At 43.9% G+C, this 14119-nt stretch overlaps 1 protein-coding gene across 1 annotated transcript in view; it reads right to left on the reverse strand.

The window, feature by feature from the left end:
• The window catches only part of LOC144178852 (neprilysin-1-like), a 51353-nt gene that overhangs the window by 20889 nt on the left and 16345 nt on the right, over nucleotides 1-14119 (reverse strand). The window contains exons 6-9 of the mRNA XM_077706986.1: nucleotides 11382-11576; nucleotides 9344-9430; nucleotides 7358-7488; nucleotides 2628-2853 (exon numbers count right to left, since the gene is read on the reverse strand). Of these exons, the coding sequence (XP_077563112.1) occupies nucleotides 2628-2853; nucleotides 7358-7488; nucleotides 9344-9430; nucleotides 11382-11576 (639 nt within the window). The remainder of the gene's footprint in view (nucleotides 1-2627; nucleotides 2854-7357; nucleotides 7489-9343; nucleotides 9431-11381; nucleotides 11577-14119) is intronic.

A 14119-nucleotide genomic window follows, 5' to 3' on the forward strand; every position in this document is an offset into this window, starting at 1 on the left:
TGTAAACAATAAGCATTTCGCGCGTGTACATAATCATTTTTGGTTGAAACTAAGGGCGCACAAAAATGGGCTTCTGTAACATCAAGAGCAAAAAACGTTTGTAAATGTAACAATTCTATTAGGAAGTCCGCAAGCTGTGACTTTAAACGACTAAACAGCTGAACAAACAAAAAAGACATAAGCGTAGCCACTAAAATTTCAGTCTGCCTCTTCATCTTTGTACGGGTATTAAGCACCATGTTCCTAATTTCTTTTTTCGACCTACAGTGACAGCTTAATTTGACGGCAATTTGTCAAGAATATGAAGTATTTAATTGATTGATTGATTGGTTTATTTATTTATTTATTTATTTATTTATTTATTTATTTATTTATTTATTTATTTATTTATTTATTTATTTATTTATTTATTTATTTATTGAGGGGTTTAACGCGCCGACGCAACGCAGGCGATGAGGTGCGCCTTAGTGGAGGGTTCTGGATTAATTTTGACCACCTGGGGATCTCTAACGTGCAACGAAAGCTCAGACACACGGGCGTTTTTGCTTTTCGCCTCCATTAGAAAAGCGGCCGCCACGGCCGGGAATCGAACCCGCGACCTCGTGCTCAGCAGCGCAATGCCTTAGCCACTGAGACGCCGCGGCGGGTATATGAAATATTTGATAGGTGATTGGCTACCTCCCGTAGTTAGTTCTTATTTGGTGTGTTTTACGCTTACATTGTCTGAAGCTGTTGTCGCCGTTTTTTCCCTGATTATTGTGGCGAAACTAATTCTCATATATCATTTGCAGTTATCTCAAATAGCATAGCTGGTCTTCCGTTAAAACGGTATGTGTAATCACGAGAGGAACTCTTCGGAGTTATTGATACCTACTGACAAATTCTTCATTTTGCTACGGAATTCCAAGCTTAAAAGCTTGGTACACTGTAGAACAGAATGAAGAATTGCAACAAACACAAGAAAATAAACGTCGTCCCTAAGTCGCCATCAAAAATATGTAGCACATATACTCTTTTCTCTTCAAAGTTACTTAGGGTATGTTATCTTGACCAACGACAACGTGAGAAAATCACTATAGTAATTTCCTGACGTGGCGTCAAAATTTTAATTCGCAAAAAAACAAAGAGACTATATACAATCACCAACTTACATATTACACCGCCAACTTACAATCACCAACTTACGCGACCGCTTATTTAAGATAGAAGAAATATGCGCGCGCACAACCACATACGCAAACTCCTTTTTTCTCTATCAATACGCCAATGGAACCTGTTGCCTCCTGCACTAATTGAAGTTGCTTCTGATGTAAGGTTCCCCGCTGCTCTCCAAGAATACGTTTGGAGATAAAAATGTACTCGCCATTTGCAACTTTCTTTGCTGTTTATGCTTTGCAATGTTAGCCAGCGTGCTGTTTTAATGAATGTATCTTATTACCTGGCGAAACGTCTTTGTAGTGCTCTCATGCGCTCCCTAAGAATGTACAGTCTTTGTCACAATTTTGTGGGCCACGGAGACCGTAGCTGGAGCAGACGCGCAGCCGAGCAGGCGCGCTGCGCTTGCCACTGCCGGCTGGTTACGCGGCTAAAGAGAGTGAGGGGAACTTTCTCGCTTCCTTTCGTAGCGCGATAAGTGCATGCGAGGCCGGTTTCCCAGAGCAGGCACACTTCGCTTCAGCGCAGGCACTTTGCGCAGCTCTTGTCGCGCCGGGTGCACTACAAAAGCAAGAGCAAAAGTTCCCCTCGCTCTCTTTAGCCGCGCAACCAGCCGACAGCGGCAAGCGCAGCGCCCCTACTCGGCCACGTGCCTGCTGCGGCCACGGTCGCCGTGGCCCACAAAATTTTGACAAAGACTGTACCACATGTATTATTAGTATTGTACTCACGGTCTGAAGTGTGTGGCTTAGTAATTAAACCTTGTATGTTTTCTTACCATTGATTTTTTCCCCTTCAAACACTTTAAAGAGTGTGCAATCTTGTATTATATATCAATTATTTGTCCCCCCTACAGTAATGGCCAAGGGGTGAATAGGTATGTAAATAAATAAATAATTAAATAAATATCCCGTGGTTCCCGCTCCATGCTAGATTATTCACTTGTGTTGTCCAGCTTAAAGCGTTCTGGAACTGTACTCGCAGGAATTTCCCCAGTCTAACTCTGTCGATACTATGTGCTTCTAATTGGTGTCAGCCCAAATTACTTTTCTTGGGTGAAAGATTACACATATCGTTTTTAAAGTGCCTAACCGCAGCCTATTTTTCGTTAGCCAGACCCAAATATTCGTTAATATGCCATTTTCGATGGGTTCAAGGGTATATTATTTCTAGCAAAAAAATATTTGTCCCTCCTGAATGGACTGGGGGTTTGTGTATGTCTGTAATGTTTTCCATGAAACACAAGAGCCAACAATGGGCTTAGTATGAATTGCTGCGGTACACGTGGTTTTATTGAGCTTGTGCTCAATACTTGTTGTTCACTCTAACTTGTCGTTATCGTTAATAAAGGCAATTGTTTAGAAACCTAAGAGAACGCCGGAGATGTTCTTTGAAGTGGAAAGAAACGGCTGGTTAAATATTAATTCTGTAAGAACCATGAAAGCAGTGTTCTGAACTGCGAATAGTCTTACCTCCATTTTAGCTTCCTCGCGAAAGTACTTTGTTACGTACAGGTAGCCAGTAACTTCCTTCATTTCGTCGTTCACCAAACGGACGCACTTTTTCCATCTAGGTGAATCCTTCTTGACTCCCGATACTACTTCGTCCAGCTCGAAAAGAGCCTTTCTGAAATCCTTTGATGCGTGAGCTGCCCAACGGAGAATCGTTCTCAGGCCGAGGTAGTTGAATACCGCCACGCTGAAAAACAATGTTACGGCTTTTTAGGGCGCAGCCCTTTGGTAGCCGTCTCTGGGCTGAGCCGGTTGTCGCCGTAACCGAGTGAACGATGGCAAAACCGACGAGTGAAAGAAAAAGCGAACGATGAAGGAAAATAAACCAGGAGAGGGTCGCGAAATTGGAAGGTGAGGGCGGTTTGCCGACGCGGCGAAAGCCGGCGGTCTCCGAAGTGGGCGGTGGGGATGGGGAAGGGGCAGTATGCTGTGTCCACACGAGGCGCTCGAGGGCGCGACGCTTGGCGAAAAAGCGAGGAGGCCTGTGCACGTGACTATGATGTGCCTTCGCTTAAGACGCGCTTCGCGGTCCCTTCCTGAGACGCACTCCGCGCCCCCGACGCAGAAGCTCATCATCGCTGCCGTCGAGAGAACCCACGAGTGAGTGCTGCCTCGGCGCACTGCTGCTGCGCCCAAATATCGCATTAGGGAGTATCGTAATCGCCAGGTAATTTTTATTGCCATCTAACCGTAGTTACTTGGCGATGCCCGGGTGGGCCAATGTACTAACCACTCGGATGGGAATAAAATTTGTTTGGTTATCTCCTTTTTCTCTTAATTTGGAGTGGTACATAAATTAGGAAATTAGGAACTCTTGCCTGCTGCTAATACATGGGCTACTACCACAGGCGTGTGGTTTTGTGAAATGGCTGAAACTCGGGCTTTATTCGAAGGAACCCGCAACAAATTTTAAAAAGATGGGACTTCTTACCCATGGGAAGTATTAACTTGCAAGTTGGAAGGATACCCATCAATCGAGCTTTACGATAAAAGCAAGGGCTCGTACAGGAGGCGTGTGGTTGCAGAAGTTCCCAACAGACGGCGAGCGCTATGGTGCACGAGAAAACTGTGCTGAATTCCACATCTTGCGGAGTGTAATTTAAAAAATCCTGCTCGCACTTGTAGGGACAAAATCTTGAAATTTGTTTTTGAACAATTTTCAAGGTAGCATTTATTAGGCAAAAGCGAATTGGATATATCAACAGGCTGAATAAGTATTGATAAATCCGTAAAAGGAAGTCAATTGCCAAACATCTTGATTTTCCATACTACAACGTAGTTATGCAAAAATATTGTGGATGAGATTTTACACACGGAATTTTACTTCTCGAGGGGTTTAATTTACAAAATCCTCTCGAAATTTTTTAAGCTTGTTGTGAGAAAACTCTGAAGCTGGTTTCTGGGCGATTTTATGGGCAGCATTTATAAGCAAAAATGAATTGGTTATATCAACGGGCTGAACAGGTCTTGAGAAATCCACAAAAACAGTAATTTCACACGAATCCTAATTTTTCATGTAACATGACTGATATGAAAAGAATCTTTTAGGACAGAATTTAAGCATTTGTTTTGGTTACCAACATCAACAAAAGCTTGTTCGATATCTCAGCGGGTCAGCGATAAAAACAAAAACATTTGGAAGAAATTTTTCGCGCTTCTCACTCTCTCAGCTGTGTAATTTTTAAAATGAAGCCATATTGTGGGCCTACACCATCATAGAAATGTTCTCTTGAAATTTAAAGTTTCTAGAACCAGCAGTTTGGAGTTCACATGAAAAGTTAGGCACCTTTGGCCCTTCATGGGTGCAATTTAAAAAAAAAAAGAACATTTGTTGTCTTTTAGCGCCATGGCAGGGCAAAATGATCAAAATCGACTTTGTGCATTTGTGGGAATAACATCAGAAAACCCTAATTTTGTGTACTAAGCAGTGAAACATATATCGAGGAATCGGTAAAAACAAAATTTAGCTCCCATGTGCAGATTCGCGTCTATAGTTGTGGCTACGGCAAACCTTAAAACTAGTTTTTGGAGAATTGTACGGGCTACATATATCAGCAAAAAACACTTCAATGTCTGAACGGGTGAGCAAGATATTCTCAATTTTTAGAAAACGTAATTCGCACCTTTTCCTTTGTTAGTGGTATCATTTCCGGAAATCCCACCTTATGGAGTGGCATGAAAGAAATATACTCTGAATGTTTAACGTTTCTAGGTTCAGACTTTTCGGGTGGGAGTTGATGAATTAGTCACTCAATCAGTCAGTCGGGCACTTCTTTTGTAAGTATAGATTTGAGTGTGGGTGCGTTTGCCTCTGTACATTTTACGGGGATCGCAGGATTGAATAGACAAGTCAGAAAGAATTATTCCTTCACCAGCGCAGAATAATATTCATGGTTATTTACTATCGGGAAATCCAGTTTCCTTCGTGGGGCAAACTGCACAAATTCATTCTACCAATTTTTTTTACTTCAGTGAAAGAAGGACGCATGCGGCATTCGGTATGATGCAGGTCTTTGTTTTGAAAATAGTGGGTGTTTTTGCGAAAGCCGTATTTTGTCGCATTTTTGTGCGCTGAACACGAATTTTTTTAATTCGTACACTGTCACAAAGCAAAACATAAGCATTTGTTTTGATCACCAATTTCTGTGCCGTAATAGAGTTTCATTTACTGTATTTTTTGCACATGCTTCCAAAGGTAGTAAAACCTAAACCATTGCAATGAATACAGTCAAACCCGTTTATAGCGAACTGCAATATGCACCCGCGATTAGTTCGATATATTCAATAGTTCGATATAGCCGAACCCGCCTCTAACGAGCTTATTGTTAAGAGTTCGCAATCCGCGAGAGCGCCCTCCCCCCCCCCCCCCCCCCTCCACCAACTCCGCCATCCGCGTATGCAGAAACGAACACAGTACAGTAGCCATTACCATGCAAAAATAATCCATATATTGCAAGTAATAAAGCTACTTTCCTCCTTAACTGCCCAGGTTGAAAAAAAAAGCGGTGATTTTTGCTTTCACTTTCGTTTTGGTGCCTTCAACTAGCATCGCATTCTCTACACGAAACATTGTTTGCACCATTTCGAGTCCGCGTCTTCAAAAATGTAAGAAGCATTGGCGGAGCACATCGACTGCCGAAAGCGCTTCATTATAAGCGTCGGACGGATTTCACTCGCGACATCATCGGGAACGCTGGCGAGCTCTTCCCACAGTTCACCGATGCTGCTGTCTTGGTCCGAAATCGCTGACAGGGCGGGTTCCGTCGCGAGTCTCGCACGTCGGAAACAATTACGGGAAGTATTGGGGGTCACATCATTCCGTACGAGGCGCAATGTCTCAGTCGCGGCTCTTGCTTCGTGGTCGCGGCCAATCCAAATCTCAATCACCTCTCCGAGATCATGCATTTCGGCGGCCATTCTGAGCGCCCAGAGTTCGATATATCAGATGTGAACTTCGTTATAAGGAATATGTTTCCCATGTATTTCCGTAACTGAATTATTTTTGTTCGATATATAGCATAATTCGCTCTATCCGTATTCGTTATAGACGGGTTTGACTGTACCTACATCATGTATTGCTATAAAGCGCTACATAACCAGCTCCTTAATGGTTCGTTTCCCTACTACTCACAGATGGTTACTGAGAAGACATTTTCCTGAGGCCATATAAAAAATAAGAAATAATATATATATATATATATATATAGCGAATCAGAATGGGAAAATGAGGGGCTCGTTGAAAATAACGCAGAAATAAGAGTTGGCAGTCAAGCAAGAAAACCACGGAAAGCAAAGGGGAGGATGTGGTAGGTCATCGAAACAGGAAGAATTTGGAAAGAAAGAAAGAAAGTGGAGAAAAATGCCCGCAAGGTGGGATACGAACCCATGACCTCCACTTTCTTTCTTTCTTTCCAAATTCTTTATCTGTTTCGATGACCTACCCCATCCTCACCTTCGCTTTCCATGGTTTTCTTGACTGCGAACTCTTATTTCTGTTATATATATATATATATATATATATATATATATATATATATATATATATATATATATATATGTATGTGTGTGTGTGTGTGTGTGTGTGTGTGTGTGTGTGTGTGTGTGTGTAAGATTCCTCCAGAATAATACTGTGTTCCACGTGCCTTTGATCCAAGGCCTCCATGAAGTCCCATATATCCTTATAAATCCGAGCGCCATTTTGTTACGTGGCACCACGGAAACTTACACGAACCACAATTAAATGCGAAAAGTGTATTTACAAGATGTCGGCCATGAGCGATCTCGAATCATAGCAGGTGCCATGCGCCTATTTTCTGCGTAGGGGGTGTTAGCAAAGCTTCATGAGTTAGTGGCTACTTCGGCCCCATCTCGAGACAATATCTCACATTTTCTGTTTATGAACCACTTCAATGCCTCAGTGAATTGTACCGACCATTGTGGCCCAGTGGCAGTGGCTGAAGCCCGAGTAGTTTAGGTATAGACCGCGGAGGTCTATTTCACGATGGAGTCGCATAAAAGCGAAAGAGCTTATGTGTCGAGATTTTGGAACAGGGCTCGGAATTAATCCGTGGCCCTCTATACTACGGCCCGCCCCATAGCCACGGCGTAGCTCCGGCGCGGGAAACCCAGGAACTTGATTTTTTGTGTGCGTGATACGTTTGAGGGAGCGAAATACAATCTAATATACTTACGGTTCGGCCTCGCTTAAGTATGACGTCATTCTTTTGTAGTAATCCAAAGCGTGTATTTCCAACGGCTCAGTTTCGGTCAGGGTGAGGTTAACCTTTTTGAACTCCTTGTTCAATAAACCTAGAAGCGGAAACTGGACGACAAATCACAAAATAGGAGGAAATGAATGGGAGATCTTTGCTTACAGAAAATGTATTCTTTCGTGACTCGAGGTGGCATATTTGTATTAAATAATTTCACGTCTGTGATAACAACAGCTGACAAACACAGAACGCATGTCGATTGTTCAATGACCCACCATGACAACTTCATATTTCTTGTGCAGAACGTACGACTTCTTTCTGGTGTGTCGCCTGAAAAATTCCCTTACCTATTTGTTCGTCTTCATTGAGTGTCTTCCTCTTACAATGCGTGATCTCTGCGATTTTGATTCAATACATAGCAATAAAACAGTCGACATAATCTTCCTTGTCATTTTTCATCAGAACAAAATTGGCGCAGCTTGCACTACTGGTGCAAGGTTGGAGAAACAGCAGAGCTTGCTTCTTCTCTCCCTTTATTGGAGACCCGGCTGTTGCACCTCACATAGATTTCCGAACTTGCCACTGAACGTTCTCCATGACTGGCAGGCGCGGATAGTTTTGGCCGCAGTCTTTCACACCTCTCCCAAAGTGGACCCCGTCAGCACGCGCTAGAACCCACGGTAACCGGCTTCGCCAACTCGCCGTCTGTAGCGCGAACTCGTCGTCTGTGCTTCCCCCTTCAGGCGTACACACCCGTTAACTGGGGAGTGGAAGGTCCGGTGAAAGATCACACCACAAACGCTGGTCGGAGTGTTCTCGAAGGCCGGGATGGCCGATGCCGTACGCTCCTCACGAGAAAAAAAAAGTTCGAAGAGGCAGGGGACATTATTCTTGGGTTTCGAAAACACTGGCTTTACTGAACATGCACGCACTCGTGTGGTCGGTATAATTCTTGTTTTTTTCGCGAGCTCCCCGCGTGGCGCAACACCATGTACAAGCCTGGGTGACGCCGGTACTCTTCATGAGGCGCATGCTCTCGGGCGTTCAGTTTTTTGGGCTGTTTTTTGGTAAGGCTATGTGGTGGAAATAAAAGCTTAAACAGCTTTGATGTTAAAAATCAAAACACCTTTCTTAAAAGCCAGATGGTTAAACTGAGAAGCTCTCTTCTGTGCAATCTGAGTGAAAATCAAAGTTCATAATCCAAACCGACCTTGTTAGAAGGGTGCAATCGGATAGACGTCGGCTTCATAGCGCGACGTACCCAGGTTAGATTCCTGTGATGGGCGCCGTTTTTTCTTGAGGCGCTTGATGTGCGTTTTTGTAAACTCATTGTGTAAATTGAGTAACACCCCGTGTGTTTTGGAGTGCGTTTTGGGCGAAACAATGTGGTTTTTGGGCTTTGACTTTGGACTTTGAAGATATTGCCTTTGGACCAGCGAAAGCCCGTTTCAACCGGGTTTTACTTTTTTACTTTGCCCGCGATCATCACCATCGTCAAAAAGGGTTGGCCTTACTGCAGTGCGTTTGGTTGTGGACACAAGGAACATTGCGCTAGAGATATCTTTGACGACCTCGTAGTGCATACGCAAAAGGATTCGTCTGCCAGTACGGCAACAATTGCATGCTACCATAGGAGCACGAATATCTCGAAAGATGAATGCAATCTTCGCGCATGTTGCCTTTGTGTAGGTATTAGGGCGTTCTGAATCTCTACAGCTTTTTCTTCGCCTTTTCTTTGCGTGTTTTTTTTTCGACGGTATATAGTACGCACCGGCTAAATAAAGCCGTTGTTACTTGTCAGCACCCAGTGCTGTCGCGCTTTCTTGTGCCGTTCAAGCGGTGTTGGTTAATATCAGTGTCATTGTTATTTACATTGTCAAGTGACACAGTTTTTTTTTAAAAAGAGCAGACTGTGCTGTTTTTATAGCGGCAACTATTTTATTAAGTACAAATTTATATACTCACATGGGAAAAATTTTCCTGCAGGACACCTATCGTTGTTCTGTGATGAATTGCCAGGACATCACGCCTTTCTTCGGGTGGCGAAGTAAACTGGAAGTTGGAATATCCCGAAACAAATAATTTGAACTGCGACAAAAACTAGCGGTTATATAAGGACGCCTGAAAAGAGATCCAACTGGTAACCTGTTAACAAAACACTTTCCCTGTAATAAAAACGGGTGTTTCACCCGCCGCGGTGGCTCAGTGGCTAAGGCGTTGCGCTAATGAGCACGAGGTCGCGGGTTCGATTCCCGGCCGCGGCGGCCGCTTTTCTGATGGAGGCGAAAAGCAAAAACGCCCGTGTGTACAAGATTTCGGCGCACGATAAAGATCCCCAGGTGGTCAAAATTAATCTGGAGCCCTCCACTACGGCGCGCCTCATCGCCTGCGTTGCGTCGGCGCGTTAAACCCCCACAATCAATCAAAAACGGGTGTTTCCTTTTAAGCGTCGACTGCTAAGATGCCGCTGGCAGCATTAAAATGGCTCATGTTCTTTAGAATCCCTCAGGTTTTTGCAACATATTCTACAGCAGAATGTGACATATGGCTACTCTCTCGGCAGAATGTCATCGCGCCTCATTCTTTGCCCTCCACTACTGCGCTCATGATACAGCTAGTGTTCTGTACCATTGGCACATGTTTTTGTCTCCACTATTGAGGGGTAACTTCCTCTGTGAACGCCCTCCATTTCATAATTTTTCGTAAAAAAACACTGCTCGGCGTCAAAAAACACCGTTTAATATAAATGTATTATTTAGAACTATATAAATCAGTCGTAATTTTTAAATTATAGGAAAATTTCTATAATAAATTTATAGCTTAACTTTTATGGTACACTTCATTTACGACTAAAAGACCTATGGTGACGATGAAGTTTCGTTCAGAAAAGTTTCTTTTCGAGAGAAAGAGAGAGAGGAGGGGGAGAGGGAGGTTCTCTTTCATGTGAAATGGTAAGGTCAGCCTTCCTGACAACAGGAGTTGCTACCCCAGATGAGTACTACAGTGATGTTGGGTGAATATTGCACATCATGAGGACCGCACCAAAAGGCCAAACAACGAACGTTGAAATTGCGGTACAAGGAAATGCTGCAAGCCGTGCTCAGAGACAAACAAACGTGGAAAGAAAATTGCAAATATGAACGCTGAATCAAAATAAAAAGAAAAACCACCAAGAAAGGGACAAAACCCAACCAAAAAGAAAGTAAAATATGAACATTACAGCACGAGCACGCGTTTGCACCATCTACTGCAGGTACTTTCACCGTCTACAGGGATTTCTTTAGTTCGAAGCACCGTAAGAGGTGGATCAAAGATTTAGTTCCCTAGGGCCTCCCGTCACTATTGGCCTAGGGCCCAAGAAAATGACAGTGTTCTAGCCTCGCGCCACGCGGTGCACTAGGTAAAGAGCTAGTTGCAGTTTTTCGCGCAGTAGCGAATTGAGGGAAGATGCACAGAAAGTGATTCGTAGTCTCACGCAAGGCTGCTTATTGGTGTGACCAGTTAAAAGAATTAACGCATATTCACAACCTGGCCTTCCACACCACAACCTCATTGTCTTTGATTTAATATACTTTTGTTCTCGCTCATAGATTGTAGTACTTAACTTTTAATGGCTTTTATTGTAAGCGATCTCGTAGCGGTCTTTGCCACAGGTTGCGTTGCGCCATTAACATCGAACCGTCACCATAAAAACTAATTAAAGGACAGCGGGGGCTCTGAGTTAGCAATTCACCTTTACCAGCTAATGCTTAGGCTGATCAACGTCGCCACATGTTCATCAACTAACAATATAACAGTGGCACCACCCATGTAGGGCAGCAAAGTGGCCGTCTCCAATTCTTCTCTCTGAACGGGACCTTGCGGACCCGTGTAAAATGAAATACAAGCAAGAAAGTTTGTGCATATGATACTAAAGAATTAAGCAAACATACTTTCATGATAATGCCAAGGAGATCACACGAAATACACTTACAGTGACCGAAAACCAAGAGCGTGTACTTACATTGGCCAGCGTTCCTTCGAAGGCGACAGTATCATCGGCAAGTGTCCTCGCCTGCTGTTCGGTCATGTTAGGGTTCATAAACGTGGCAGCTACTGCAATGAGCTTTTTATAGGCAGCAATGATGGCCTTGTTGCCTTCTTTGTTCGGGTGTATAAGCTGATTTCGGCCTACTTTCCCGAAGCTGATTTGGTCCAACTGAAGAAGAAGAAAGAAAACACGTTAACCACAGACATTCTCACATTTATCTAATTTTTGAAACAAGGAAACGATACCCTTAAAAAGGGAGAGCCTTATTCCCGACTTCTACGTTAATAAACCCCGGAACTGGTGGCTGAAGCAAATGTTCATGGAGTACCAGCAACCTTTATTCGGACACAAATTAAGCGTCAACTATGCAGGTGGCTTCACGTATCAGGGTAAGCTGGTCCTTCAGTGAAGGAACTCCCGCCAGGCAAGTCAGATGGCAGGCACGGGGAAGAGGGTGCTGGGGAAATTAGTGTTATTGTGTGGCGGCAGGACAATGAAACAGTAGAGGGAGGGGAAATCAGGGTGTTCACCCTTCATTAATTTTATTCAGGTGCCAGCCCTTTTGCTACTTTAATGTGCTTCGAAAGAAAAAACTCTGGTCTGCGAGTAAAAAAAAGTATGACCAGCCGCATCGCACTGAGCATTGAATGAAACAACATTTACGTCTCTTCGCGTGACTTTTCACTGGATGAGCGAACAAATTTGAATAGAGCATGTCATAATTCAAATAAAGAAAAGAAATGGACTTGGGCTGGCCGTGTAACGAGGCGAAATGACAACCGATGGACCACCATGGTAACAAAGGTGATAGCCATAGACGGGTCTAGAAGGGGAAGGCCAATAACTGCACTGACGGACGAAAAAACGAAGTTCGGAAGCAAAGAATGGACTCGAGCAGCGCAGGACAGGAGCATTTCGAGTTCAATGGGAGAAGCATCCATCCTGCAGTGAACATAAGTAGTATGTTGAGGATGAATTATTTTAAAACATTGTTCCGCAATGTACTTGTTCCAACGGGTGCAGAATTTTTTTACAGCCAGCAAGGGCACTTACAAGTTCCACTGGCGGCCTCTCCAGACCCAGAGATTTTTAGCTCCGTCTGCTGCGTCGCTGCCCTGACCGCCGCCGTGAATAGGTGCTCTGCAGCTGCTGGTGGCTGAGGGCCGAGAGTTGAATTGGTTCGACATGGGAAGTGGCGACCAACTACTACACCAGGGTGGCCAGATCGTTCTCTGGTGAGGGAATGCTGTTTATGTCCCCAAGAGCCTTCCTAGTGTAGCCTCTTAGGTATCCGGGATGACGGTTACTTCCGCACGCATGCCAATGTTTGGCTATGAGAGCCACACGAGAAACAGAGAGAGGGAGCGAGAGAAGTTTACCGCGGTCGACGCTGCCGTACATGCCTGCAGGGACACTGAGCGTGCGTTCGTCGGTTTTGATTTTAATATTCCCAGTTCTGAAGAAATTAGCTGAGACGCTGGTATACTGACGACAGGTTCACTGACGTCTGGCCGTTTGAAAAGTTAATCACTACTACTCTAAAATGTATAGCTACGATAAGTGTATAGGTATACTCGGGTGTATAGCTACACCATTTCAACTTTACCTTGCCAACGTTCAACGCCCGCACCCCATCTAGCGAGGGAAGCTAAGCTTTACTAGAGGAGCTCTCGGACATCAAACGGACTATTATATCGTTAAGCGAAGTTATAAGGTCAGGAGAAGGCTTCAAGGAGGTCACTGATGGCCATATTCTGTTCTAAAGTGGACCCCAGGAGAAGAGAGAACACGGAGTGAGATTTTTAATCTACAGAGAAAAGACAGGAATCATGGAGGAGTTTTTCAGCATTAGCGAGAGTCGCGACTGTTGTCATCAATCTAAACAAGTGATACAAGATAGTATAGGCCTATGCGCCAACAACCAGCTATCATGATGAAGCCGTAGGCAGCTTCTACGAGGATGTCTTATCAGCAATGAAGAAGGCAACAACACAGTTCACGATTGTGATGGTAGACTTTTACGCAAAAGCCGGTAAGAAGCAAATGGGAAAAAGTTCAGTAGGAAACTTTGGTATAGACAACTGCGAAAGTCGAGCAGATACACTGGTGGAATTTGCAGAGAGAAATAACCTGGCGCTGACGAAAACCTTCGTTTCTAAACGATAGAACAGGACATGAACATACAAAAGTCCCGACGGTACAACAAAAAACGAAACTGACTTCATTTCAAGTAAGAACCCAGATATTGTGCACGACTTAGAGGTGCTAGGTAAGATTTGGAGCAGCGATGATAGGATGGTTAGATTCAAACTAAGGCTGAGTCTAGAAATAAAAAGGAGGAAACTAGTGAAAACTAAGAACTCCCGCATGGAGTCAGTCAGAACCATATCACAGAAGTTTAAAATAACTCTGCAAAGCGAATTCGCGCTTCAGACGAGCATAACGAGTTGGTGTAGACCGGCTGCACGTCAACTTAACATCGGCAATCAGTGAACTAGCAGCAGTTGTAGAAGAAGCAAGATTTAGGGAACAAACTGAAAACCTAGCTAAGAAAACGAAGGAACTAACTGCCAAACGTAAGAACATGGAAGCAAGCACGGCGGATCAGTTTGGAATTAGCCGAGCTGTCGAAACTGGTAAGCAGAAGTAAAACAAACGAAATTCGTCCATATAACATGGTAGTGGTCGAGAAAACGCAGCAACTAGGGGGA

The sequence above is a fragment of the Haemaphysalis longicornis genome, unplaced genomic scaffold (assembly GCF_048455015.1).
Source record: "Haemaphysalis longicornis isolate Haplotype H1 unplaced genomic scaffold, Haemaphysalis longicornis Haplotype H1 scaffold_4, whole genome shotgun sequence".
In the NCBI taxonomy this organism is placed as follows: Eukaryota; Metazoa; Arthropoda; class Arachnida; order Ixodida; family Ixodidae; genus Haemaphysalis; species Haemaphysalis longicornis.